This window comes from Lepidochelys kempii, chromosome 3 (assembly GCF_965140285.1).
Source record: "Lepidochelys kempii isolate rLepKem1 chromosome 3, rLepKem1.hap1, whole genome shotgun sequence".
Lineage (NCBI taxonomy): Eukaryota > Metazoa > Chordata > Testudines > Cheloniidae > Lepidochelys > Lepidochelys kempii.
Window position 1 is genome coordinate 56,550,551 of NC_136382.1, and position 25,665 is coordinate 56,576,215.

At 36.9% G+C, this 25,665-nt stretch overlaps 2 protein-coding genes across 5 annotated transcripts in view; one reads left to right on the forward strand and one right to left on the reverse strand.

Annotated features, from left to right (window-relative positions):
• Positions 1–25,665, forward strand: part of COL19A1 (collagen type XIX alpha 1 chain) — a 337,142-nt gene that overhangs the window by 190,029 nt on the left and 121,448 nt on the right. For all 4 annotated transcript variants that reach the window (XM_073336362.2, XM_078852102.1, XM_078852101.1 and 1 more), the window contains one exon: positions 16,349–16,402. In XM_073336362.2, the coding sequence (XP_073192463.1) occupies positions 16,349–16,402 (54 nt within the window). The remainder of the gene's footprint in view (positions 1–16,348; positions 16,403–25,665) is intronic.
• LOC140908162 (thymosin beta-4-like) lies at positions 16,930–24,798 on the reverse strand. The gene is made up of 3 exons (XM_073335127.1): positions 24,766–24,798; positions 24,203–24,229; positions 16,930–17,034 (listed from the first exon to the last, which is right to left on the reverse strand). The coding sequence occupies exons 1-3, from the start codon at positions 24,796–24,798 to the stop codon at positions 16,957–16,959; spliced, it is 138 nt and encodes a 45-aa protein (XP_073191228.1). The 3' UTR covers positions 16,930–16,956.

Here is a 25,665-nt window from a genome sequence, read left to right on the forward strand (position 1 = left end):
AGTGCTTCATGAACATTAATGTTTGATCTTCATAACGACCTGCTAGGTTAAATAGTATTTTTGCATTTTACGCATAGGTACTGCAGCACAGATAGCTTAAAGCCAAAATTGTCAAACGTATTCACTGACTTTGGCTGCCCAACTTGAGACACCAGAGGCCTGAGTTCTTTGTTCGTTTTTTGTTTTGTTATTTTAGTATTTGTATGCCACTTTACATGTTCAAAGCACAACTCCCAGTGACATCAGTTGCAGTTGTGAGTGCTCATTCCTTCTACAAATCAGGAACCATATTAGATATAGCGGTTTGCAATAAAAGTGGAAGGAAATGTTGTGTTAATTGGACCCCACATAGGCCATAGAACTTCCCTAAAATAATTCTTTGAACTAGAACATATCTTTTAGAAAAACATCCAATCTTGATTTAAGAATTGCCAGTGATGGAGAATCCATCACAATCCTTGGTAAATTGTTTCAAAAGTTAATTACGCTCACTTTTAAAAATGTATGCCTTATTTCAAGTCTGAATTTGTCTAACTTCAGTTTTCAACCATTGGATCTTGTTCTACCTTTGTCTGTTAGAATGAAGAGCCAAAGGATCAAATTTTTGTTCACTTATAGACTGGGATCAAGTCACCCCTTCACCTTCTTTCTCTTAAGCTAAATAGATTGAGCTCCTTGAGTCTATGACTATAAAACATGTTGTCTAGTCCTTTAATCATTTTCATGGCTCTTCTCTGAAACCTCTCTGATTTTTGAACATCCTTCTTGAATTGTGGACATAACAATTGTGGACATAGTATTCCTATAACAATCTCATCAGTGTAACAATTTCATGGGATGAAGAGAGAGGAAAGGGGGAAAAAGAGGGATAACTCATATTTTGCATAAAAATTGAACCATGTATTTGATATTGCTTTCATGGTGAAAATTTTGATATCATCTAAGATTGCAAAGCTCAATTTACCTGAACTATGAACAAATACTGATTCTCTGAGTATGCATATAGTTTATTTATGTGCTGAATTCTTCTATAGCTGACTCTACCACTCTGTGCTGAAAATTATTTATCAAGAAGGCACTGAGTCAGTGTCCCAGAAAATGTATGAGACAGTTCTTGTAAATTACTTACAGTGGGGTGAGAAACAAAATTGAGTTCTGCACACTTGGATTAATAAACTCTTTCTTGATTGGTGTTGACTCCTTTCTCCATGCTTCAGTTAGGAGCTCAAATCTTCTGGAAAGATAAAAATAATTTTCCTTTGAAGTTGCTCCTCCTTGCTCTACGTTGTAGGCAACACTTTTCTTGTTTCTGTAGGTCTGTTCTGAGTAGAATCCTGGGTGCCTTCACTTCTCTTTTCTGTGGATTTTTTCTTAGTAAACTTTTTTTATAACCTGTCTGTAGAAAGGTACTTCCTTGATATTTATATTTACACATAGATACTCTCAGCTTCTCCTCCAGACACACACAAGTGTATAGGTCAAATTATGTTCTCCGTTACACAGGTGTAAATTTGGAGTAACTATATTAATTTAAATGGAGTTACTCTGGATTTACAAATCTGTAGATAAGAGCAGAATTTAGCTCATTGGGTTTCAGTCTTTGATTTTATTCAGTAAAACAGTGATGCTGGAGCGTTTGAAGCAAAACTGATTTTCTAAAGCCTCCATTTTTAGTTCATAAAACAAATATTACTTTTTCTACTGAATTCTTTATGTACACTTTGCTCCCTCACTTCCCCCCTGTATCCTTTAGGTACGCATCTACTATGTCAATTAAACAATCTTTTTCTATTATTCTATATGGTAGAAGAACAAGTGACTTTTTTCTTTCCACTGCAGTGAGGATGCATTGTTTTTGCCCTTCCCCCCAAGGTTATAAATGTAAAAAGTATGGGAGATATGTCTCCATGGCTATATATGTTGTTGGTAAAATAGGAGATCTTTCTTGCTGTAGATACACACAAATGCATTATTGTTAAAATTGAAATATGATTAGTAGACATCTTTTCACCCTCGTAAAATGTCTGCATTAAAAATTTTACATGCATGTGCAGTAAGAATGATACACAAGTAAAAATAAAGCCCTTAGACTTTACCAGCTATGTGCAATTTTAGTTTTATCCCACTTATGTGAGTCTTAAAATGCTTCTTGACATATCTGTAATCATTGTTTATTAACACAAGATCACAATATCGCTGAAACAAATAATGACTACAAGTTATTTATATGAAGAGCAAGGGGAAATCAATAAATTATTTAAAATCATTTGTTAACTGCAATGTCAAAAAGATAAATTATAGATGCAGTTTTGTAGTATCACTTGAGCCCAAACATGTGAATATACAAGTTATAAATATAGATCCTGCACTGGGTTGTGGCTTGACAGTAGTGTATTACTTTGCTGTATGATCAAATTAAGACTGGAAGTATCTCTCAACTCTTGCTCCTGAAGTCTCTGAGCAATTTCAGGTCTCTTGTTTCCTAAATATCTGGAGAACAAGCAAGCCAGTAAAGATGCTTGTTGGGGAATGTATGAAATGCCTTGAGTTCAAGGACCCTTTTCTGGATACTTCCTAAAACAGCACTGGCCATAATGTTAGGAGGAGCTATATTTCCAGATCTTCCAAAGAGTGAAAAAATACTTCAGAAACCAAGAAGAAAAGTGGGATCTATTTAATGAGATTGTACAGAATGAGGAAGGTGAAACCCTGAAATTCCTTGACTAGACCTTTGAAGCATTAGAGAATCCCATCTGACCCCCATGCTGTATCATCTTTTCTTAAAACAAAAAAACTCTCTTTATTTAAACCCTCCTTAAGCCTGTAACAACTCCCAGAGGACGAGAAAATTAGGAACCAAATTGTGATTTGGAGTGTAACAATTTTGTGCTTGGTCTGCTTCTGGGTCCTCAAAACTACATTCAGATGCTTGGGTTCAAGCTCATGGTGGCTCCATAATTTAGCCCAAAGAAAAAGTGACACGACCACCACTCTGCTCTTAATGATCACGGATTGTATCCACATCAGAATCTTATTAAGTAATCAATGTGGCAGTAGAAACAGTATCTACGTAGGGGAGATGCCACTTGTAGATTAATATTAGTTTAATTTCTGAGCTTTGATTAAATGGAGCCATTTTCTTGTTCTTTTTCCTGTTGAATTACAGGGCTTATGTTTATAGAGATGCTGAACACTGGCAGTTAATGTGAATGTATTATAGGAGTAATAAATTATACTTTTCAAGTGGGCAGCAAGATTTTTTTCCCTGGCTGTAAAGTAGATTACCAACAACATTCATTCATTATTAGCGCCGTAGTTGCAATTTCAATAATTACAAAAAATTCTGGCCTTGGAAATAAGTGTTTGTTTTAAGTCAGTGGGAGGTGGATGTTCATATAGTAAATCATGCTACAATTTAGTCCTTTATTTGTGCCCCAACCATATTTTTGAGCCTTATATATGTTCTCAAAATATGCAAACAGCACATGTTTGTTAAGAAAAGGATAGCTGAAGGCTCAGTACAGCAAAATTAGAATTAATAATTGTTGTTATTGTCATATATATCATATATACTACCATATTATCAAAGTATGCTAGGCATTGCACAGAAAGAGTCTCTTCTGCACAGTAGAAAGAGTCTCTTCAATTGACAGTTCATAAACACACAAAAAGGGGTGTGATCAGAGTGGGAGTAATATCATGTAGTTCTGCAGGAAAGCATTTACATCTATTTATGGTTTAATTAAATTAGGTGGATGTTTTTGTGGATTTTTAAAATTCCCTTTTGGTGATACAGGAGAATTGAGGGGTTTTTTGGAGGGATTTAGAATGAAGTGTGGGGAATAGTTTGAAATAAGATTTGGGAAACGTGTTCTTTACATAGGGCAAAATATAGAAAAAGAAAATAGGATGGCATCACTAAAGGATCAGAAGGGTTTTAGAGGTCCAATCCTAAAAGATACTGAGCATTGCGTTCCATTGAAATCAGTGAGAATTTCAGGTGGTGAGCATCTCCCAGGAATTGGACTGAGAAGAGCACATGCTGTGGGGCCAAGTTTCAAGTTGTGTTACAAACTTGAAGCACAGACCATGCTTGTTGAATAGATCCTTTTGTTGTGCAAATCTTCTGAGTCAATTACACTCAATTTTACAAACCTCGGCTAATATCTTTTTTCATTTAGTTTTGACATGCTGTAGTTCAACTTGCTGATCTTAACCAGTATTTCCTCTAATTCTTTTTTCCTATGAGAAGAATGAATTACTGCCAGAATTCAAGTTAAAAACCTATGAGCCTAGTCTCTCATTCCATTTGCTCCTTCAGTCACATATTTTCTTTCTTCCGTTTATTGACTAATTTCTCTCCTCATTTATATCATATCCATCATTTATCACTTTCTTTCCAAGACATACATTCTCTCCCTTTGATTTTCCCTCCCTCTCTCTCACTCTTCTTCTCCCTGGTACCCCACATTATCCTATTCCTCACTTTCATTGTACGATGGGTGATGGAGGTATCTCTCATTATATATACATATAATATATTTAATACCCTTCCAGCCCATAACATCAACTAAAAATAGGGTGACCAAATAGCAAGGGTGAAAAATCGGGACGGGGATGGGGGGTAATTGTCACCTATATAAGACAAAGCCTCAAATATCGGGACTATCCCTATAAAATCAGGACATCTGGTCACCCTAACTAAAAAGGCAAGTGATACCATGATGATAGGCACAGTAGAAACAGATTATAAAGGCGTTAAAGCAAGGGTAAGAAAAGCCTTTGGGGAAATAAGCAGTATTCAGCACTAATTGCTACTTTTCTTTGTCATCTTCATAACTGAAAAACAGGATTTCTTTTTGCAAAGCTCTTTACTTACTAGTGACTTACCTGATTTAATTTATTTTTGTTCTGAAAACTGTTCAACCACAATTGCATACTAAACTCCAGGGAAGCATGTTATCATAGGTATAAAGCAACTGATGACAAGATACCATCTTCCCCCAAACAAACTGTTTTTATGTTTATTGCTATTGGCACTCTTCACATCTTTATATGTTGGTTCACATTCTTTAACTTCTGTCATTTATTTTCTAGAATTGTATGAAATGTCTGAAAGATGCTAATTGAATATGCTTATAAAAAAATCCAACTCGGCATGCTAAGAGAGATGCTTCTAGTCATCCACCGAACTTTATCACTTAAAAAAAAGTTACCCAGTTACCCCGCCTTAGTGTGTAAATTGTCATATAGTATCAGCTCCCTACTTTTATTACATTTTTTGGTACCTGATGATTTGAACATGATGAATTTCTTTGAGTATGCAGAGGTTGCCATAGAAACTAAACCTCGAACTAAAAAAGTGAAGATACGAAGCATTACTAATTCTGAAGAAATTATGCTACTAATTGTGAAATGAAAAGAGGTGCACAGTTCCATTTATTTTTGAGAAGCATGTAATTTAAGCATGTCTAATGTAGTTTTGTAAGAAAGCCTACCATACAGTAGACAATAAATCAAACCAAAGAACAAAAAGGTGAAATCATCACAGTGTTTTTGCAGGAACAAGTTTTTCATTTTTCTAAAAACTCATAACATACTTAATTGTATTCTCCAAATTTAGCCTCTTTTCCCTCTTTAATACTTGTATTCAATTTCAAATATAATGACCTTGTAATGGATTTCCTTGCTCAAAACAAGCAGTATATTTTCTTTCTTTCTTTGTCAGATCATTTTCAATAATCAGGGACATTTTCTAGAACGAATTACAAAAATAAATAATAAAAAAATTCCATGAACTTTTTTCAAATCCTGCAGACAGTTATTGCTTTCTGGTTTATATTTTTTAAGTAACCTACAACTTCTTAAAACAGTAGGGAGAGGTTTCTCTTAGAAAAGCAATACTGGGTGACTTTCTCTACACTGAAATTTTATTATGGGATATCAGCACAGATAATAATGAGGAGATACTGTCATTCAGGAGTCCCAGGTTGGGCTATGTATTATATTCTGAGCTGTGCTTTTATAATAATTCTTGCTTTCCTAACAAAGTCAAGTTCCCCTACAGCTTTAATGTACACATTTTTATTGTATACCTTTCCATCACCTTCTATGTGTTTGTTTATACAGTGCCTAGCATAAGGGGGCACCATTCTGTTTGGGTTCAGTATAGGGTAGCTCTCAACTCCAGACTGAGACAAAGTGGCAACAGGTCTCACTGGTGCTTTTTGAGTCTTGCTGCTGCAGAGCTGGGAGGAGCAAGCAGACTGCTTGAAGGTAAATGGAGTGGCTTTTTGGGGTATGGAATTATTCTGTTGTGATATCAAGTAAGAGAGAGGTAATTCTTGTGTACCAAGCAAAATTCTTCCTTCACATTTTTCTTTAAGATGTAGTTCTCTTTTGAAGCCTTTCTTCACTGACCTCTCTAGAATTTGAAGGTGTTTTACAGTGGACAACAGCCCCAGTATTTTAACTTTAAGCAGGAAATCAAATGTGTCTCATTTTTGACAACCTGTCCCTTCCACCCTACGTTGGTAAGAACTCCATGCAGCTTTTCTCCTTCTGTGGCCTACTATGCTGCCTGCTGCTAGAGCAGGAGGATCAACAGCTTAACCACTCCATTTACCTTCAATCTTTGCTCCACTCCTCCTTTGACCTCCTGCTGCTTTGCATGTCAGCACAATTGCTCTGAGAAGTGAGTTAGTGTTGAGAGAAGAAACTGGAGCAGAGGTAAAGATTAGTAAAGTTGTAACAATACACATGCATGAGATATGGAATAGAGACAGATTCTCCATGATGAGGGAAAGAGGATGAGGGAAAAAAATCTCAAATGGAGGCAGAAAGAGAGAGAGAACTTGAGAGCAAAAACTTTAAAAGATGGGGTAAGATGTTTTAGAGGAGGAAAAGAGAGGAATGATTCAGAACTGAAGGGGAGGAGAAATAGAGAAGTTTGCAGGGGGAGAAAATTAAAGCACCTGAAGACACTAAATGGGGAGCAGGCCTGTCACCTTTTCCCATCCTGAAAACACTGGAAAATGGAGCGGGCCTTTCTGAAGACTTCAAGGATACAAGAAATGAGGAGGCACCAAAGTTTGTTAGGGAGAGAGGTTAATTTCAAAGGCTTCAGAGAGGTGACATTCCAAAGGTGAAGATGAGCATACCAACTTGCCTCAAGGCTCCAAGTGAAATTGGGGCACCATCATGATATGTTCCGTCCATATACTAATAAGAGACAGGCCTATTCCTGAAGAGCTTACAATTTAAATTGCATGCAAAAAACAAAAAAACAAAAACAAAACAAAAACTGTTAAAAGAATGTTAAGGTTGCAAAGTCAATCACTTGCAAGCTAGGAAATACAATTAAAATTGATCATGTAGACTGATTGGTGTATATGCATTGTAATAATCTTACCCATCATCACAGAAAAGAACATCTTAAGAACAAGCAGCCTTAATTCAGCCAGTTCCTAACTTTTAAATGCTTGACTTTGCTACTTGAATATTCTTTTAAAGTAGTTTTATTAGTGTAATTTCTAGGTGTATTAAAAAACAAATGGAAAGAACAAACATTCTATCCTGTGGAAGCGCATTGACCACCCCTTCCCCATGTGGTTCTTCCATGACACCCAGCCAGCCGGTTAGCTACAAAATCCCTGTTAGGAGCTATTCTCTACTTGCTTTACCTGTAAAGGATTAAAAAAGCCCATAGGTAAAAGAAAGGGAGTGGGCACCTGACCAAAAGAGCCAATGGGAGGACTAGAACTTTTTTAAATTGGGAAAAAACTTTCCCTATGTCTGTTTGTTGTTCTCCAGAGAGAGGGGACAGAGCTGGGCAGGGCTGGAGCTATGCAGTAAAAAGCTTTAAAACCAGGTATGAAAAAAGCATCAAATCATACCTCAAACCCCAGATATGTAAGTAAGTCAGGGAATGTCTAGAAAGACACGATTAGGGTTATTTCTTTTATTTCTTATTGGCTTGTGGATTCCTCTGCGCGAACCCCAGATGCTTTTGTTTTGCTTGTAACCTTTAAGCTGAACCTCAAGAGAGCTATCTTGATGCTTAATTTTTGTAATTATTTTTTTTTAAGATCTAGCAAAAAACCTAAGTTCCAGATGTATTTTCTTTTTGTTTGTTTGTTTGTTTTTTTAATAAAATTTACCTTTTTTAAGGACAGGATTGGTTTTTTTGTGTCCTAAGAGGTTTGTGAATGTTGTTTAATTATCTGGTGGCAACAGCTGATTTCCTTTGTTTTTCTTTCTCAGCTCTTCCCCAGAGGAGGGGTGAAAGGGCTTGAGGGTATCCCACAGGAAGGAATTCCCAAGTCAGCCTTCCTGGGCTCCAAGGGGTTTTGCATTTGGGTGGTGACAGCATCTACCCATCCAAGGTCAGAGAGAAGCTGTGACCTTGGGAGTTTAATACCAGCCTGGAGTGACCAGTATTAATTTTTAGAATCCTTGCAGGCCCCCACCTTCTGCACTCGAAGTGCCAGAGTGGGGAATCAGCCTTGACAAATGCATATGTGCAAAGGGGCTGAATTAAGGTTGCACAAGCAGCCTTAATTCAGCCAGTTCCTAACTTCTGAATGCTTGACTTTGCTACCTGAATATTCTTTTAAAGTAGTTTTTGTTAATGTAATTTCTAGGTGTATTAAAAAACAAATTGAAAGAATAAATATTCTGTCGTATGGAAGCATGTTGACCACCCCTCTCCCATGTTGTTCTTCCACAGGGCTGATGTAAATGTTGAATTGCACTGGGCCTAGTGCCGATCCCTCTGGAACCCCACTAGAAAACCTGGTGACTGGGCATCAAAGTGGCACACGTACTTCAGTGTAGATACGTGCAAAGTGATGCAAACTTGGAAAACATAATCCCCCATATGTATCACTCAAGAAAGAGATCTTGGAGTCTTCATGGATAGTTCTCTTAAAACATCTGTTCAGTGTGGTGCAGCAGTTAAAAAAGCTAACAGAATGTTAGGAACCATTAGGAAAGGGATAATAAAATAGAAAATATCATAATGCCACTATGTAAATCTGTGGTTTGCTCATCCTTTAAATACTACATGGAGTTTTGGTCACCCCATCTCAAAAAAAAGTGCATTAGAATTGGGAAAGGTGCAGAGAAGAGCAACAAAAATTATTAGGGGGATGGAACAGCTTCCATTGAAGGAGAGATTACAAAGACTGGGATTGTGCATTTTAGAAAAGAGATGACTGGGGGATATGACAGAAGTCTAAAAATCATGAATGGTGTGGAGAATATGAATAGGGAAATGTTATTTACTCCTTCACATAACCCATGAACCAGGGATCACCCAACAAAATTAATAGGCAGCATTTTTTAAAACAAACAAAAGAAAGTATTACTTCACACAATGCAGTCAACCTGTGGAACTCATTGCTATGGGATTTGAAGGCAAAAGGTATAAATGAGTTTAAAAAAGAATTAGATAAATTCATAGAGGATCGGTCCATCATTGGGTATTAGGCAAGATGGTCAGGGATGCAAACTCATGCTATGTGTGTCCCTAAACCTCCAACTGCCAGAAGCATAAAACACTGGCCACTGTCAAAGAGAGGATACTGGGCTAGATGGACCATTAGTCTGATGCGGTATGGTCATTCTTATCCTCTTATATGTTGAATTTGGCTTTACGCGCAATCTCTTTCTAAAAAATTGTATACTTACAAAGGTTTTTTTTTAAGGTGCCTTACTTTAGCTAGGCCAGCCAGCTGACATATTGCTCATTAATCATATCTATTAGCTAGAGAAGTTGAGTCTTTAAAACCCAACTGCCTACTCTCTCCACAGGGACTAGTTCTTGTTTTCAAAATGTGATGACATATGCTTCATACGCTGCTAATTAGCCCTTTCCCTTGAAAATTCATCCTGACATGTTTCAAGTACATTTCCCCCCTCATACTTGAGTATGGGATCATTAAATTATTAATTCTTTCATGAGCCATGTAGGATTCCCTGCATAAAGCTACTTGTTTATATCTTAAAATATTTAATAATCCTGCATCTTATTCTAGACACTAACGTTACTTGTATTTCTCCTGAAGAATTCTGTTCTTAAAGTTGAATAGATTATATTATGATACAGTAGAGATTAATGTTTTTAGTATGTACTAGTATTGCAGTAGTGCCTAAAGGCCCCAATCAGAATTTGAGCCTAGTCATGTTGGGCACTGTACAAACACATGGAAAGACACGCACAATCCCTGCTCTGAAGAGTTTACATTCTGATTTAAGACAAAACTTGACAGCTTTGACAAGCTAGAGGAACAAACTCAAAAGTAAAATAAGTTCACAGGGGTACATACTCTAGCTGTGTGCACAACTTGAGAGTTCTGAAGCATATAACTTGCTGGTTGGTTGGTTTTTTGTTTGTTTTTTTTAATTTTGCCTGTGACCTACTAATCACTAGTTGGCTGTTTTATTGGCGACAAAAGTGGGTCTTCACTTGGAGAAGAAGTGAAATGCTAATTATTCCAGGGAAGGCATTCCATGAGTAAAGGGAGGTATGGATGTAAACTTTACATAGTTACTTCATAGATAATGTTCACTACACTGATTACTAACAAAAATAGATGCCAGTACCAACAACATGCCAGCAATAATTTCAGTTACAATTCTTTGTGAATTATTTTATATTATTTAATGGAGATTGATCTGGATAGTGGTATATAGTCAGTTAGTGTCATACCTTCCTTTCTTCCAATTTAGCTTACAGAATATTGATTTTGTTTTAGTTAGGAAAAGCAAGTTTATGGTGATTTAATTTCTCATATGAGCAGTTCCATAATCCAGATATTTACACTCTTGTGAGTTTAACTACTGGGTGAAAATCATGAATTTCACTCTAAATGTAACATTTGCTAGATAATTGTCAGGGTTCCCTCCTCACTCTGAACTCTAGGAAACAGATGTGGGGACCCACATGAAAGACCCCCTAAGCTTATTTCTACCAGCTTAGGGTAAAACTTCCCCAAGGCACAAACTTTTTGCCCTTGGAGGGTACGCTGCCACCACCAAGTGATTTAACAAAGAATCAGGGAAAGGACCACTTGGAGTTCCTATTCCCCCAAAATATCCCCCCAGCCCTTACTCCCCCTTTCCTGGGGAGGCTTGAGAATAATATCCTAACCAATTGGTTACAAAGTGATCACAGACCCAAACCCCTGGGTCTTAGGACAATAGAGAAATCAGTCAGGCTCTTAAAAGAAACATAACTTTATTAGAAAGAAAAAAGGTAAAAGAAGCACCTCGGTAAAATTAGAAGGGAAGCTAATCTCACAGGGCAATCAGATTTAAAACACAGGGGATTTCCCTCTGGGCAAAAACTTTAAAGTTACATAAAGAAAACTAGGCATACCTTCCTCTCAACACAGAGAAAATCACAAGCCAAAACAAAAAGTAAACTAACGCATTTCCCTGCTAGTACTTACTAATTCTAATGGAGTTGGATTGTTTGCATTCTTGATTTCTCTCCGGCAAGCACACAGAACAGACAAAAGCCTTTCTCCACCCGCCTAGATATGAAAGTATCTTGTCCATTTATTGGTCCTTTTGGTCAGGTGCCAGGCAGGTTACCTGAGCTTCTTAACCCTTTACAGGAAAAAGGATATTGTGCCTCTGGCCAGGAGGGATTTTATACTACTGTATACAGGAAGGTTGTTACCCTTCCCTTTATATTTATGACAATAATGATGGGTATATCAAGTGTTGTGGTAAGCAACTTTTTATTGTGAGCCAAGATAGAGTCTGTCTGGTGCTCCCAAGCAGGGAAGTTATGGGGCAAAAAGCAACCTTTTGCTCCCTTGTGCCAACAATCTGCATTGTGACCAGCACTGCAGGGAGGAGAAAAGCTTCCATCTGGCTGCTAATTCCTTGTGGGTAGGTAAGGAGTGTATAGGGTCTTGGCACTCCCACCCACCCAGTGAGCAAGACAGCACACAAGGGGTTCTTTGCTTCTCCCTTCTGGAGTGAAAGAGGGACTGGGAAGCAGATTATGGTTGAGTCACTATCTGTTTCTGGTCTGATCCTGGGGAAAAGACTTGCCCCAGAGCTTGGGGAAAAGTTCGTAATTTATTTCTTAAAAGTATCCTAAATCAAGACAAGAGCTATCTATTTATAATTATTCTTTCCCCCCAAATATTGAAATGATTTTCCATTCAGTACATTCTTGTTTAGGCTATAAGATGGTCACAGAAGGATTTAAACAACAATTATAGATCATTATAACATAATAATTTTAAGAAAAGTCTGAGGGAGGCTGAGGGAACTGGGGATGTTTAGTCTTCAGAAGAGAAGAATGAGGGGGGATTTGACAGCTGCTTTCAACTACCTGAAAGGGGGTTCCAAAGAGGATGGCTCTAGACTGTTCTCAGTGGTAGCAGATGACAGAACAAGGAGTAATGGTCTCAAGTTGCAGTGGGGGAGATTTAGGTTGGATATTAGGAAAAACTTTTTCACTACGAGGGTGGTGAAACTCTGGAATGCGTTACCTAGGGAGGTGGTGGAATCTCCTTCCCTAGAAGTTTTTAAGGTCAGGCTTGACAAAGCCCTGGCTGGGATGATTTAGTCGGGGATCGGTCGTCCTGTGAGCATGGGTTGGACTAGATGACCTCCTGTGGTCCCTTCCAACCCTGATATTCTATGATTCTGTGATTCTTGCATCTGTTGGGGAGACAGCGGGAGACTGATTTATATGCCACCAGGAATGGCTACTTCTTCATTTCAGAAATATTTTTGTAAAGCAGTGGTGTGAGTACATTGCAAGTGACTTCATATTATTGCCTTTTTTTTTTAGTGGTCTTAAAAGAAAGGCTCTCTATGTTTATAGTTCTTCTGAGCTGAGAGTAGTGATAAAATTCACTGGTTTTTATTGCACATTGTTTATTATTAAAAAACCCAATTTGATTAAAAATTATCACATTTATGAACTTATGTGTTCACTTTTATGAATTCTGTAAAGAAAACTCATTTAAAAATATCAGTTATAAAAGGAAATAGAAAACAATGAATATTTGGAAACAAGCACTTGACAAACATAAACCTTGCATTCCTAGAATATTTCCCCTCATATTATTATTTTCATCTCCTTTTGGTCCTTTAATGTTGAATGTACCTATGGTGACCAGATGTTCCGATTTTATAGGAACAGTCCTGATTTTTGGGTCTTTTTCTTACATAGGCTACTATTATCCCCCATCTCGATTTTTCACATTTGCTGTCTGGTCACCCTAACTGTACCGCATATGTTCTTGTAGTCATATAAACTCTTGTACACTTGACATAAAACATTATCTGTTAAACAAATTATAAACTATAGAGTAGGAGAAAGAGTACTGTTGGTATCAATGGACAGTGACTAATGAATGCCAAAGCAAAAACAGAACCAAAACAGCTATTTCTCTTTCTGATTTTTTCATGTAAATGATTTTAAAAAGGTTTGCCATCTGCTCTTGTTTTAATTTTGCAACATCAATCATAAATTATATTTCGGCTCATATGTAAAAAAAAAGAAAAATTTAGCTCCCAGAATATTTTGTTTTTCCTATGTAATTAACACTCCATTCACAGTTGTGTATATCAATCAAAACCCTGCCTTTTTTCCTTTAACACTTCCTTGATACTTTGTTTAGACTATTCTAAGAGTCATCCTCAATACAACCTAAATACGTACAAACAGGAACATGGACATGCTTTAAAGAAATCGACAGTATGTTGGTCCTAATAACTCAGAGAGGCTATTTAAAAAGATGATCCATTATATAGTTATTTTGTATTTAGGCCATCATATTTCTGATTACATTCTTTGGGGATACATTTGATTACTATTTTTCAAATAAAAATGATAAACATTAGTCTATATTTACAGTTGTAAAGTAGAGATAAGCCCAAACAAAACTACAGATCCCTACACTCCTGAGCTTTCAGGAAGTATGGAACCAGATTGGAACTAATTCCCCAACCTCACTCTGTAAAGTGTCAAAGGAAAACTTTCAGGTCCAAACACTTTTGAAATTTGAGGAAAGTTTTAGATCTGGACCCAAATCCAAATGCTGCTTCTCAGGCCCATCTCTATATATCATGTATCATGTATTTAAATAATCTATTCAGTTATGTAATACTCTAGCAATGTCAATTTGTGACAATCATTCAGTGTCTACAAGGATTTTCATTTTTAAATTTTTTGAACATTTTCGGAATAATGTTCCTATATTGCTCCTGCAAAAAAAAACACATTTGTATGTACCCACACAAAATGGTGTGCACACACATAAAATATTTTCTAGCTAAGTCAGGTACTTGCAAATAAATTGGATGCATTTGTAAATTGTTAACTTATACCTTTTTGCATGTATAGTTACCCCATATCCGGGGCAAAAGTGGGTTTTATGGCTACAAATGTGTGTTTTTTGCCATAGCAACTTGACATTAGTTGTCAGCAGTTATTGTGTCTAAAAAATGCTACAAATTTAAATTTTACAATCAAGATTTAAGCTTGTAAGTTATTTAATTTTTAGGCTATGTGTCAAAAACAGAATTACTGCATTTGTTCACTCAGAGCCTGCCCTCTGTCTATTGAAGTCAGTAGAAATATTCTCATTGACTTGGATCAGGCCTTAGTTAGGTATTTGTGTATTGGCATTTACAGGCACAAATGCATGTTTTATACACAGAGGTAGTAACTACATAATCAGGGAGCATTTCTGAAAATCAAATGCTGTATCCCCTCTCACCCCTCACCTTCCAGAAATCGACATAGCCTTTGTAAGACACAGGAATGTACACACTCTAAAAAACTTCTGTTTGGTTAACTTCTTCCTCAATTTCTCCTATGCATCCCCATTGATTTTGAGGCAGCATTTGGCTAAATTATTGCAGGTGTATGTACAGAATGCAAGGAAAGGCATTGGTGGCCGTAGTTTTTGAACTCCAGTGAATTAAATAACAATTCTGAGCCCTTTTCTGCCTTCCTATATGCCTGCAGTAACCTTGCTGAAGTCACTGAAAGGTGGATGTGTTTCAGAAAGCAGCATATGGTTCTTTGTGTTTCAGAATAAAAAGTTACCAATAATTAGAACATATAGATTTACTGGGTTTTGTATTAAAAATAGGTAAAATATTGAGGTTAGCTAGTGTCTATTGGAAATAGAAAAAAAATTCACTGTTAAGTTTTGGTTTTATGGATAAATATTATTGTAATTCCTACTGGTCTTAATACTCATTCACAGCTTACAATGCAATGGCTCCAGCTCTTAAATGTATACTGAGAAAAATACTTGAAACATAACTAAACTCTTTCCATATAAAGGATTAATAATACAAAATTTACACTATTGCCCTTCTACATTCATAGCATAAATCTTAATGGTTCTAAGGGAGTTTAGTGTACACTGAAAGCATGACAAGAATAACACATCAAAGTGAGATTAATCTTAATGGGTCATTGACGTGATTTCAGTTTCAGCCACAACACTTAGCTTGTGAGTAACATAGGACTATGGCGAAAAAAACCTCAAAAATATCTCAAATTAAATGTTATCAGTTTGACTTAAATCAACAAAGGTTTTCCTCTCAATCAGCCATAAAGAAACCTTTGATTATAAGCTAAGTAATAGTGTGTTAGCCTAACAATTCAAGACCATATGTGAAATACATAAACTTTGAAATGATACCAGTAGACATATGACTGCTCAAAGATTTTAGTCCACTCTCTTCCGGTCTTGGATTCCTGTGTAACTGCTTAGCTCTTGAAATTGAGGTTTAGCTGTTTGTGAATCTGAGTAGGTGACAAATGACTTAAGTAATGGAGATCAATAAGTAAGACACACTTATTTCAGTTCACTAGTGACACAGCTGAAAATCAGCTTTGAGAAATAGGGTGCTGGCCATGTTCAATTAGTTATTTTCAACCTGTACAATTATTATATGGCTTATGGTGACAGCTGCATTATAGTTTTACATCCTAGACCATTGAACAATCAAATAACATATAATTTATTTGGACATTGTCAAGATGATAGGTTTGTTATATGTTACTTCCCTATCAATATGCTTTCACTCTTGAAACCTAGCTGGAAAAATGTACTAGTAAAAAATTATTGTGATGCAAATACATTGTTTCCCATAGTTATTAAGAACTTTTCTAAGGCAATACATTCTTATTGATGCTGCAATAAGTAGTACAAGGTATTTCTGCTTTAGGTAGCTTTTGATCTTTTTGTTAGTAAACAGTACAATCAGTCTTGCTTTTACACCGATTATTTTATTGCAAATCAATCCTCTGATGCAATATTTATGAATGTCTGTTTTTTGTTGTTGTTGTTTCCAGGGAAGGCGAGGTAAACCAGGACTCCCTGGTAAACCAGGATCACAAGGACCTCCGGTGAGTAACCAGCAAGGAAAGTGGGACATTCTCCCTTCAGTCAAGAACTGCTGTAGACTTTGTTAGCATGTTTGTAGCAGTTTACCTGAGGAGAGCTTTAAATGAACACAATGGATCTTTGTTCTCTCCACAATTTTTTTTTCAGGTTTTAAAACATTTTATTTGCATATTATAAAAATTGTGCATTCCAATAATTAAAATCATTTGAACAACAAAAATGGCACTCGATTAACTGCATTTTACAGCTCGCAGGACCTTGGTACATTTTTGCATTTATTCGTCTGTTACTAGTTTACTGTAGTTCCACCCAAGTTCTTCTTTCATCAACATGCAAGCTCTTTCATGCCACCAGACAGGCAAACCCAGACAGGCAGATGGAAAGGCAGCACCTTCATTCAGTGTCAGTAGTTCTCTGTATTTTTTTATGTGAAAGGGGCAGCATAGTCATTTAAACTTTATCCAACCTCTTTGCATCTTACAAAGGGAAACAGCTAAAAGAAGTAAAATAAGAAGGCAATGCTTGTGGAATGTATAATTTGGAAGGGCAGATTTCATTACGATTCACCCGCTTGCTTCTCCTGTTCAATTGTTTCTTTTGAAGGCAGTGGATTTTTCTCTTGTGTTTCTGTTTTATCAGGCAGTTACAATTCCCAGCCTTTTGACTGAACAAAGGTAAAGAATTGGATCCCAAATAAGAGAGGCTACAAAGCTCAGTGCAGTAGAGAAAAAACAAGATCCCACACTGCTGTCTAACAGTTCAGAGACGGACAGGCTGAATATGCTAACTACGGATATTGTGCATTCATTCAGTTTACCAAATGTATGATGCTGTATTTAAGATCAGATAATTTCTGTCTCAGAGGGGTAATTTGAAAGATGAAGGACTGTGTGATGAGCTTGCCAACTGAATGATGTGGAGGATTATACCCAATACTAGAATGAGCACTCAACTGTAGATCAAATGAGTTTACAGAAGAATTAAAAAGATTAAGAAATACAAAACTATATGAAAGGATTTATAATATGCAGCACTAAAGGTTTTAGCTCATATCTGAGAGTTTTGGTTTTATTAGAGGTACATGATTTGGAATTTGAGCTCAGGCATGGGTTTGGCTTGCTTCAGGGCTTCTCTGTGCAGTAACAAATGAGATCTTTGAGAGAATAAGATTTGATAAGAGTTGTGACATTATATCCTATTTACTGTATTGTAAAAATGCCATCACACACAAATGCATGAAAGGTGTTAAGAGCTAAGTGTGTACTTCTTAATAAGGTAAACTTATAGTCAACGAGTTGAAAGGTTCTTTTCTTAAAGTGTATTTGTCTGGTGAAACTCACTGTCTGCAAGCAGTTCTTCAACTGTTTCACTCTGTGGATCACTCTATAAAATATAAATCCACCATTGGACCACTGCTCCTTGCCCTACTGCACAGTTTTCATAATGTTCCATTCTGTGACTCATCAGGAAGGACTCTGTGAACCAAAGGGTACATCTGAGCCATAGTCTGAGAATCCCTGGTCTGTCCTAATGGTTAGGATTAAACATAAGTGTCATTGTTATCATCACATTTTTCTGCTGGTTGAACATTAGTAATATTCCCAGTTTCAAACCATATTTTGACAGTTTTCAGCCTTCACTGGAATAAGTGATATCCATCAGTCCATATTTCAGAATCCTTCTTTCTAGAAATGATGTTGCTGGACATAGTGAAGGACAGCTGTGAGGAGTAGGTGAGTAAATTGGAATAGATGGCCCCTGTACTTATCTAAGAAGAAACAAAAGATCACACATTCTGTCACTGCCAATTTCTTTAATTTTTTTCTTACAAAATATTTTCAGAAAGAAAAACAGATGGTGGTGTTCATTCATTGTGTGTAAAAATAAGTAGATATTAATTCATCTTCATACAGCCATACCGAAGCCTCACTTGGAGTCTTGTGTACAGTTTGTGGTTCCTTGAGATAGAGACATCGTACACTGGAGGGAATCCAAACAAGGCTAATGGGACAATAAAGTAGTGATGTAGAACCTTATTGAACACAAATGCCAAACATGATCTGTTTAAAAATCAAGATAACAGTCTTGTCTTAGGCCTTAGTGTCAGTCTTAGGCCTGGTCTGTCCACATTTCTTGTATCCATATAACATGTTAGGTGGGGTTATCATGTTTTACATATATAGTTAGCATAGTACAATCTCTAATGTGGATTTAGCTGTACTGGTATAGTTTATTCCCCTTCCATATGGGAATGACAATACCAATATAAACACATATACACCCATATAACTGCATCCACAATACGATGATTGTACCACTTTAACTATACTGGTACAACTAAATCCACATTAAAGATTGTACTAAAATATCAAAAGAGGTACTACTTCTGTGAATAGACAAGGCTATAGGGTGTTTTTTTAAAATTCCTTCTTTCTTTTCCAGTCTATCACTCCTTCCCTTTTTGGTTCTGTCATTTTTCTTCCAATTCAATCTATATCAGTCTGCTATCTTGCTCTTCCATTGGCCCTTCCTATGCTGGACAATAAATGGAGGTAGTTGCTTCATTCACATGGACACATTGTCTGCCCCTACTTTTGGGCTTGCCTCTCCACAGTTCAGGGCACAGCACAGTTAGCACACATGCTTACATGCTTAGGGTTGCTATCAGAAGATTAGCAGCTATGATTATTGAAGAGCTTAAGGGAGCTCAGCATGTAAAGCCTGGACTCTATAGGAAAAATGAGAAGGGAGATATGAGATAAGTACTTCAGAAAGTACCCATAAGTACTTCAGAAAGAATAAGATAAAAGTATGTAATTATTTAAGGCGGCTAAAACACGTATTGGGTATATGAAATTAATATAGGAGCATTTAAATTTGGTAGTAAGAAAATATTTTCAACTGTTAAAATGTTAAAAGGGAAACAACTTCAATAAGGAGAGTTCTGAGCCAGCAACACTGAAGATTAGACTCGATAAATTCTTTAGGGGGGTTGGTGTAGAAGACACTCTGAAAGTAGTGCAGGGTAATAGGCTCGCGGGACCAAATTGAAATGATGTATACAGACTATAAATTGTACACTGATAAGAGATGTGCATATTAGTCTAAATGAGTGTTATTTGTATATCTGGAGAGCCAGAAGAAGGTGTAAATTATGCTAGTTTACACTCTCTTTACACCGCCTTGTGAATCTAGCCTGGTGACTCCTAACTCTCTCATCTGTGGCTCACTAATTTGTTCAATGCCTAAATTCTGTATTATTATTTTTATAAAATCTGTACTTGGAGTGAGTTTATATTCCCTTACAACCTACTATACAGTCTAGATTAAAATTATGTCAGTACCAGAAAGGCAAATCATTACATTTTTTAGCTGGAGTATTCAATAAAGAGACATTTTCTGCTCATCCCCTTTTAGGTGTCTTTCTTTTTTGCTTCATGTATTCTCTGGGATAAATCTAGCCTCCATTGTTGTCAGTGAGAATTTTTATTAATGGGTTATAAAAGAAGATTTTTGTCATCTTATCTCCCCCAGATGATATTCTGTTTTCCCCTTTGAGTATTTTTAAAGTGTTTATTAAACAGTGTGTAGTTGTAAAATGTATTATTCACTCCTGGTGCAGAAGTCTTGATTTTGGTCCTTGCTCCCTGATACTGTTTTTTAGTATTGTTCCTTTATTTCAGTATTAGACAGCTGAGCTGTGTGCTCATACTTGTCACACTTCAATGCATAACAATTTATGCTGAAAACAGTAAAGCCAAGAAGCTGCTTAAATAGAACAGCAGCTCCCTCTAGTGTTTATTTGTTAATTTCCCCCCTTTTAAATGATTGAGACTTGTTTAAGGCTCTAGAGTTAAATACAGTATGCCTTTGTTACTTGAGAAGTTTCCAAATATTATGACTCCGAAGCCAAAAACCGTTCACCTTTCACATGCATTTCATATTTTTGCTTGCTTGCGTAACAAACATTTCTGTTGAAGGGAAGGCCATCTCTCATTAACTGCGTTCTCCCTCTGCTTCAGTTTTTGTTGAATTCAAAATGCTCAGTTTATGATGCTAAAGTAGGCATTATCATAGCAAAACCCTGTGAGGTCATAAGCACAGGATTATAACTTCATTGCAGAATTAAGCTGGTAACAGCTTTCTCCTGCAGTACCTGGTTCACCTGCTAACAGAAATATCTGCAGGAATCAACAATACAAAAGGAGATGCTGGCAAAGTATATTTCTTTGTGTAAAATTATTCTGTTTTCAGTTTTGTCCCAGCAAGAAATTTCTCTTGAACACTTGAAGGAGTTTTGAGGGAGAGTGGAGAGGGAACTGAGTTCTGTATTTATATATGCTGTCAGCCTAATCCTGCATTGGCTCAACCCTGCAGTCCTTAGACAAAACTCCTTTTAATTTCAATTAATATTACATCTGCCTAAAGGATTGCAGGATCATAGTGTGTGTATTTGGGTGTATTTGCACATATTACTTAATTCTAACATATTTTTTCAGGCTTCAGAAATAAAAATGTCCTGGTATCTATATTCTATAGATCTCAGGGCCATTGTGAGAGTTAGGTTGTTAATGTTTGCAAAACCCTTTGAAGATGAAACACAAATGCGTTTGTGGTAGAAATGTGCTATGATGACAATTTTTGCAGGAGAAACTGACCTATCATATTTGACTCATGGCAATAATTATCACTTTATCCAATCAGAACCACAGAATGACAATATATGTTTAAAATCTGTTAAGAATTGTAAAGTGGAAACACCATCATTTAATGATTTGTGTTTTCACATGTCCTGCTCAGGTCATAGTTTCAGATTATACAGCTGCTAGGGACAGTGTTGACATTCTAGTGTCACCTCCTGGGTCACTGGAACACTGAAAGACATCCTTACAGAACATATCAGACAGCTAGTGAAATCCATCTAATGATCAAAAAGCTTTACATTGGTTTAATTTTCTGGCAACCCCCTCTTTTTTTTCCCTCTTATAGAAGATCCTACACATTTCTTGATTTTTCTTGATACGTAGGTTGAAGGAGAGAACAAAGAGGTTTCATCTGGTTTCTCATTCTGAATTGTTTTCAGTGGTACCAATTCTGCAGTCTCCACTGGGACTACTTGCAGGCGTAAATGCTACTCAATGATGCAGAACTAGGCTCTGTGTTTTCTCTTAATACCACTTTGACACCCATGGCTTTAATTTGTTCAATATACCTGTCTCTTATTGGGGAAACCAGATTGTTTCAAAGCTAACATCACACTCTCAGGAATTAATGGCAGGTTTCAGAATAGCAGCCATGTATTCTGTATTAGCCATGTATTAGTCTGTATTCGCAAAAAGAAAAGGAGTACTTGTGGCACCTTAGAGACTAACCAATTTATTTGAGCATAAGCTTTCGTGAGCTACAGCTCACTTCATTGGATGCAACAAATATTTATGCTCAAATAAATTGGTTAGTCACTAAGGTGCCACAAGTACTCCTTTTCTTTTTTCAGGAATTAATCTTACCCTTGATCTGAAGCATTCAAGCTTGTCTATCTTTCTATATATAGTAGTTCTGCATGTTTACTTCTGTTGCCCCCCACACTGTAGATTCACACACCCCCATATCAACGATTAATCTGTTACTCAGGTAGCCCAAACACCATAGTAACTGAGCACCTCAGATAGGGAAGTAGAGTTATCTCCATTTTTTAAGCTAGGGAATTGAGACACAGGGGGTATGTCTACATTGTAATAGAACACCCACAGATGGCCCGTGTCAGCTGACTTGGGCTCAGGCTGCAGGGCTATAAAATTGCAATGTAAACATTCAGGCTTGTGCTGGAGCCTGGACTCTGGGACCCAAGCCTGAGCCCAAACATTTACAATACAATTTTTTAGCCACACAGCCTGAGCCCCATGAGCCTGAGTCAAGTGACACGGGCTAGCTGCAGTGTTTTATTACAGCATATACCTAGAGAGACTGTGACCTGTCCAAGGTCACAGCAGAAGTCTGAGGCAGAGCAGGGAACTGAACCCTTGGTCTCCTGAGTCCCAGGCTAGCATCTTAAACTCTGAATGATCTGTCCTCTTAAAACTACTCTTCTCTGCTTTCTTTCTACCAAAACTCCCAAGATTATGTCTCATGCTCAAATAAATTGGTTAGTCTCTAAGGTGCCACAAGTACTCCTTTTCTTTTTGCGAATACAGACTAACACGGCTGTTCCTCTGAAACCAGGTTTTCAAAGAGTCTCTATTTCACACATACTTTGGCATTGAAAATCTTTCTTAAAAACCCTCTCTGGAGTCGCATGATGCTTCACATCAAGGTCTCGTTCTCTTCATTGAGTTCAAGGTTTGTCTGGGAAATGGTTGTGATTGTTTATTGGTGTTATCATAGCATTTAGGAGTCCCGGTCATAGACCAAGGCACCATTGTGCTAGGTGCTGTACAAACAGAACAAAAAGGCATTCCCTGCCACAAAGCATTGACATGCTACTCCTTGCAAGTATACCTTTAGCAATAATTGTTTCTTGAAAAGTAGTCTTTGTGTATGGTTTATATTTTTAAAATTATATGGGGCTTCATTGTTCTACATGACACCTTTTAAAAGTCTCTCTTGTCCATATTCCCCATGAAGCAGTGGGTGAGAGTGTTCATGGACTACTTGTATTCTGTCTGTTTAATTCTGTACACTTCTAGTCTCACGTAATTTAGTATGTATGTCAGTGCCACCAGTCTAGTTATCTTAAGTAGCCAGCAGTTGGCCTTGGAAATCTCATTTCCTCTGCCTCAGGAAATATTGTAATTCTACCAATATTTTGAAAGTGAACAAATGTTATCAGTTAATTACAGTAAACAGAAAATCAAAGCAATGGTAAGTGGAGACTGTTGGTAGAGTTTCTAGCATTGCAGGACTTCTCTGCCTTTAGAAGTATATTGGAAAATATACTTAGTACCTGTGGTAGTGCTGAAGCGTCTGGCAGTGGTTGGTTGGTTGGGTTTTTTTCGGTCTAGTTGTTTTTAAAAGACATGGTAACAATACATGATTTGTTTAATTTATTCAGTCATGGTAGATGTCATGCCTTTGTGGCTTTTAGCAGCTTCTCTTTGGTGTAGTTACATTGTGTCGCAAATTTGTGCTGAAGATTCTCATGTATCTTTATAGTACAATTAGCAGAAAATAATGTTTTTCTAAGGGGGAAGCAATATGGTGTGGAGAGACGTGATTACTGTGAAATATTTCTTAGATGGGTAGACAGACTGACTATACTGAAAATTCACTTTTTCACTTCTAGTCCTGTGAAAATTAATCTAAAATTTTCTGTTGCTGCTGTGTCAGCAATGTAACATACTTAGTGTAAATTATATTGATCCATTCAGTGTGCTATGAGACTGAAAGGACATTTTCAGCAGTCTGATGATGGCTGAAAATGCAGATGAAGTGTAAAAGTGAAAGAACCACAATATAATTTAGAAAAAAATGTTTTATAATGTATTTAAAAGCATTTTCTCTTATGTTCCCACATTCTCATCCCCAACTTTACTACAAAAATAACACCTGAAAAGTTTGTGTAATTTTTGGAAAACAATCAGGACACACTTTTAGTACTTTCCTTATTTATATAACTATAATCTGTCTGTCCTTCAGTTCCCTCAATTATTTATATAATTCAATACTGTACGCAGTTCCAAAACAGACAAACCCAGCTCAGGTGAGCGCTTCACTGATATTCACAAAGGAGCAAGTTTGAAAAATATCTGAAGTAGCAGAAGTGAAAAACACTCATTCAAAAGATGGAAGCTGCCTTTGCTGTGTTCCTTTAACCACTGTTTATCAAATTGCTTCTGACCTGTGAACCAGTCATACTAGTTCTTTTTTGGCCAAAGGGGCTTGTGAGCTATAGGTCCTTCCAAAGTATTATACAGGGATGTTGGTATAGAAAAGTAATGTGAAAGGAAATGTAAAGACTGGTCCTGACTGGGTTTAGATGTTTAGATATATAGTCAGAAGTAGGAATATTTCTGCTGTTGAGTTCTACTTTTAGTTTATTTATATTCTTTTTTATGGTACTCATCACTGTAGTAAATGAGCACCTCAATTGCTTTAATAAATTGTGTCCTCACATCATTCATGTACAGTAGGGAAGTGTTATTTCTGTTTTTACAGAAACTAAGTCAGCAAGATTAATTGGTTTTCCTAAGGTCACACTGAAAGTTTATGGTAGAGTCAGGAATACATTCCAGGTTTCCCAAATCCTACTCCAGTGCCTTAATCACAAGACAATCCTGCATGGTATAGGCTAGGACGGTTTTATGAAACTGTGACATACTAAAGGGATTCATTCCATTTTGTGATAAATGATTTATTTCATATATGAGGCAATTTCTGAGAGGTCAGGATTGGTGACAAACATAGCAGTGCGGTCCTTCCAGGGTTATATTATAGCTCAGTTACACTTGTTTTATTTGTGAAAGAGGAGGAAAAGCAATGGCATATCCATAAATGAGTTAGAAAGGTAAAGTTACTTTTCTGACCACTTACAGCATAGAGGAAACCTTACTAGATAGTGGCACTGTAAACTTGAGCCACCAGATTGACATATAGTGATTCTAGCCATGCAGTTATAGAATAGCACCCGCACAAGAATAACATCTTAAACTTAGATATCAGAATAATGCTCCACTGTTAACTTTACAAATCATGCCTGAGAGAAGTTTCATGGTATTGAAATGTCATTGCTACATTTATTTTGTATTTTCACCATGAATTTAAGGTGACATTTTAGTTCCAGAATGCGAGCAATGGACTAGATTGTGTTTTTATCCCATTTCCCACCTTGGGGATGAAGAGAATATGATGAGGCAGGCATGAGGTCTCCATAAGCGTATGCAAAGGTAACATCGGCTACGCCTTTTAATAGGTTGCAGTGGGAACTTTCTCTCACTCTGATCCAGCTCTATTGGCTGGGCTTATGCTTTTGCAATTGCCCTTCCCCACCCTGTATGATGTTTCTAGGGCTGCTGTCAGTGCTAAAGTGCCCCAGCCCTTTTGAGCCTACAATAAAAGGACTGCAATTATGCCAGGTCTCTGTTCAGGAGCACATTTATGAGGAAAGTTTCTTTGTGCCCTCCTCTTCCTCCTCCACAATCCCAACTCCCACTTTTTCTGTGCAGCTGTGCAAGGCTAGGCACAATCTAACCCTTTGATATGAATTTTTATGTCCTTGTCTCTTTCTATAATAGCATAATCTCAGTAAACCCTATGGGGCATGCATTTCATA

Excerpts from the sequence above, each read along its gene's own strand:
- LOC140908162 (XM_073335127.1), bottom strand. The coding sequence starts at position 24,798 with ATGTTTGTCACCAATCCTGACCTCTCAGAAATT. Across the intron at positions 24,230-24,765 it reads ATCCTGACCTCTCAGAAATT|AAGCAATTTGATAAACAGTG; the intron begins GCCTCATATATG and ends TTCACAGGTCAG. Across the intron at positions 17,035-24,202 it reads TTGATAAACAGTGGTTAAAG|AAAACAGAAACACAAGAGAA; the intron begins GAACACAGCAAA and ends TAACTGCCTGAT.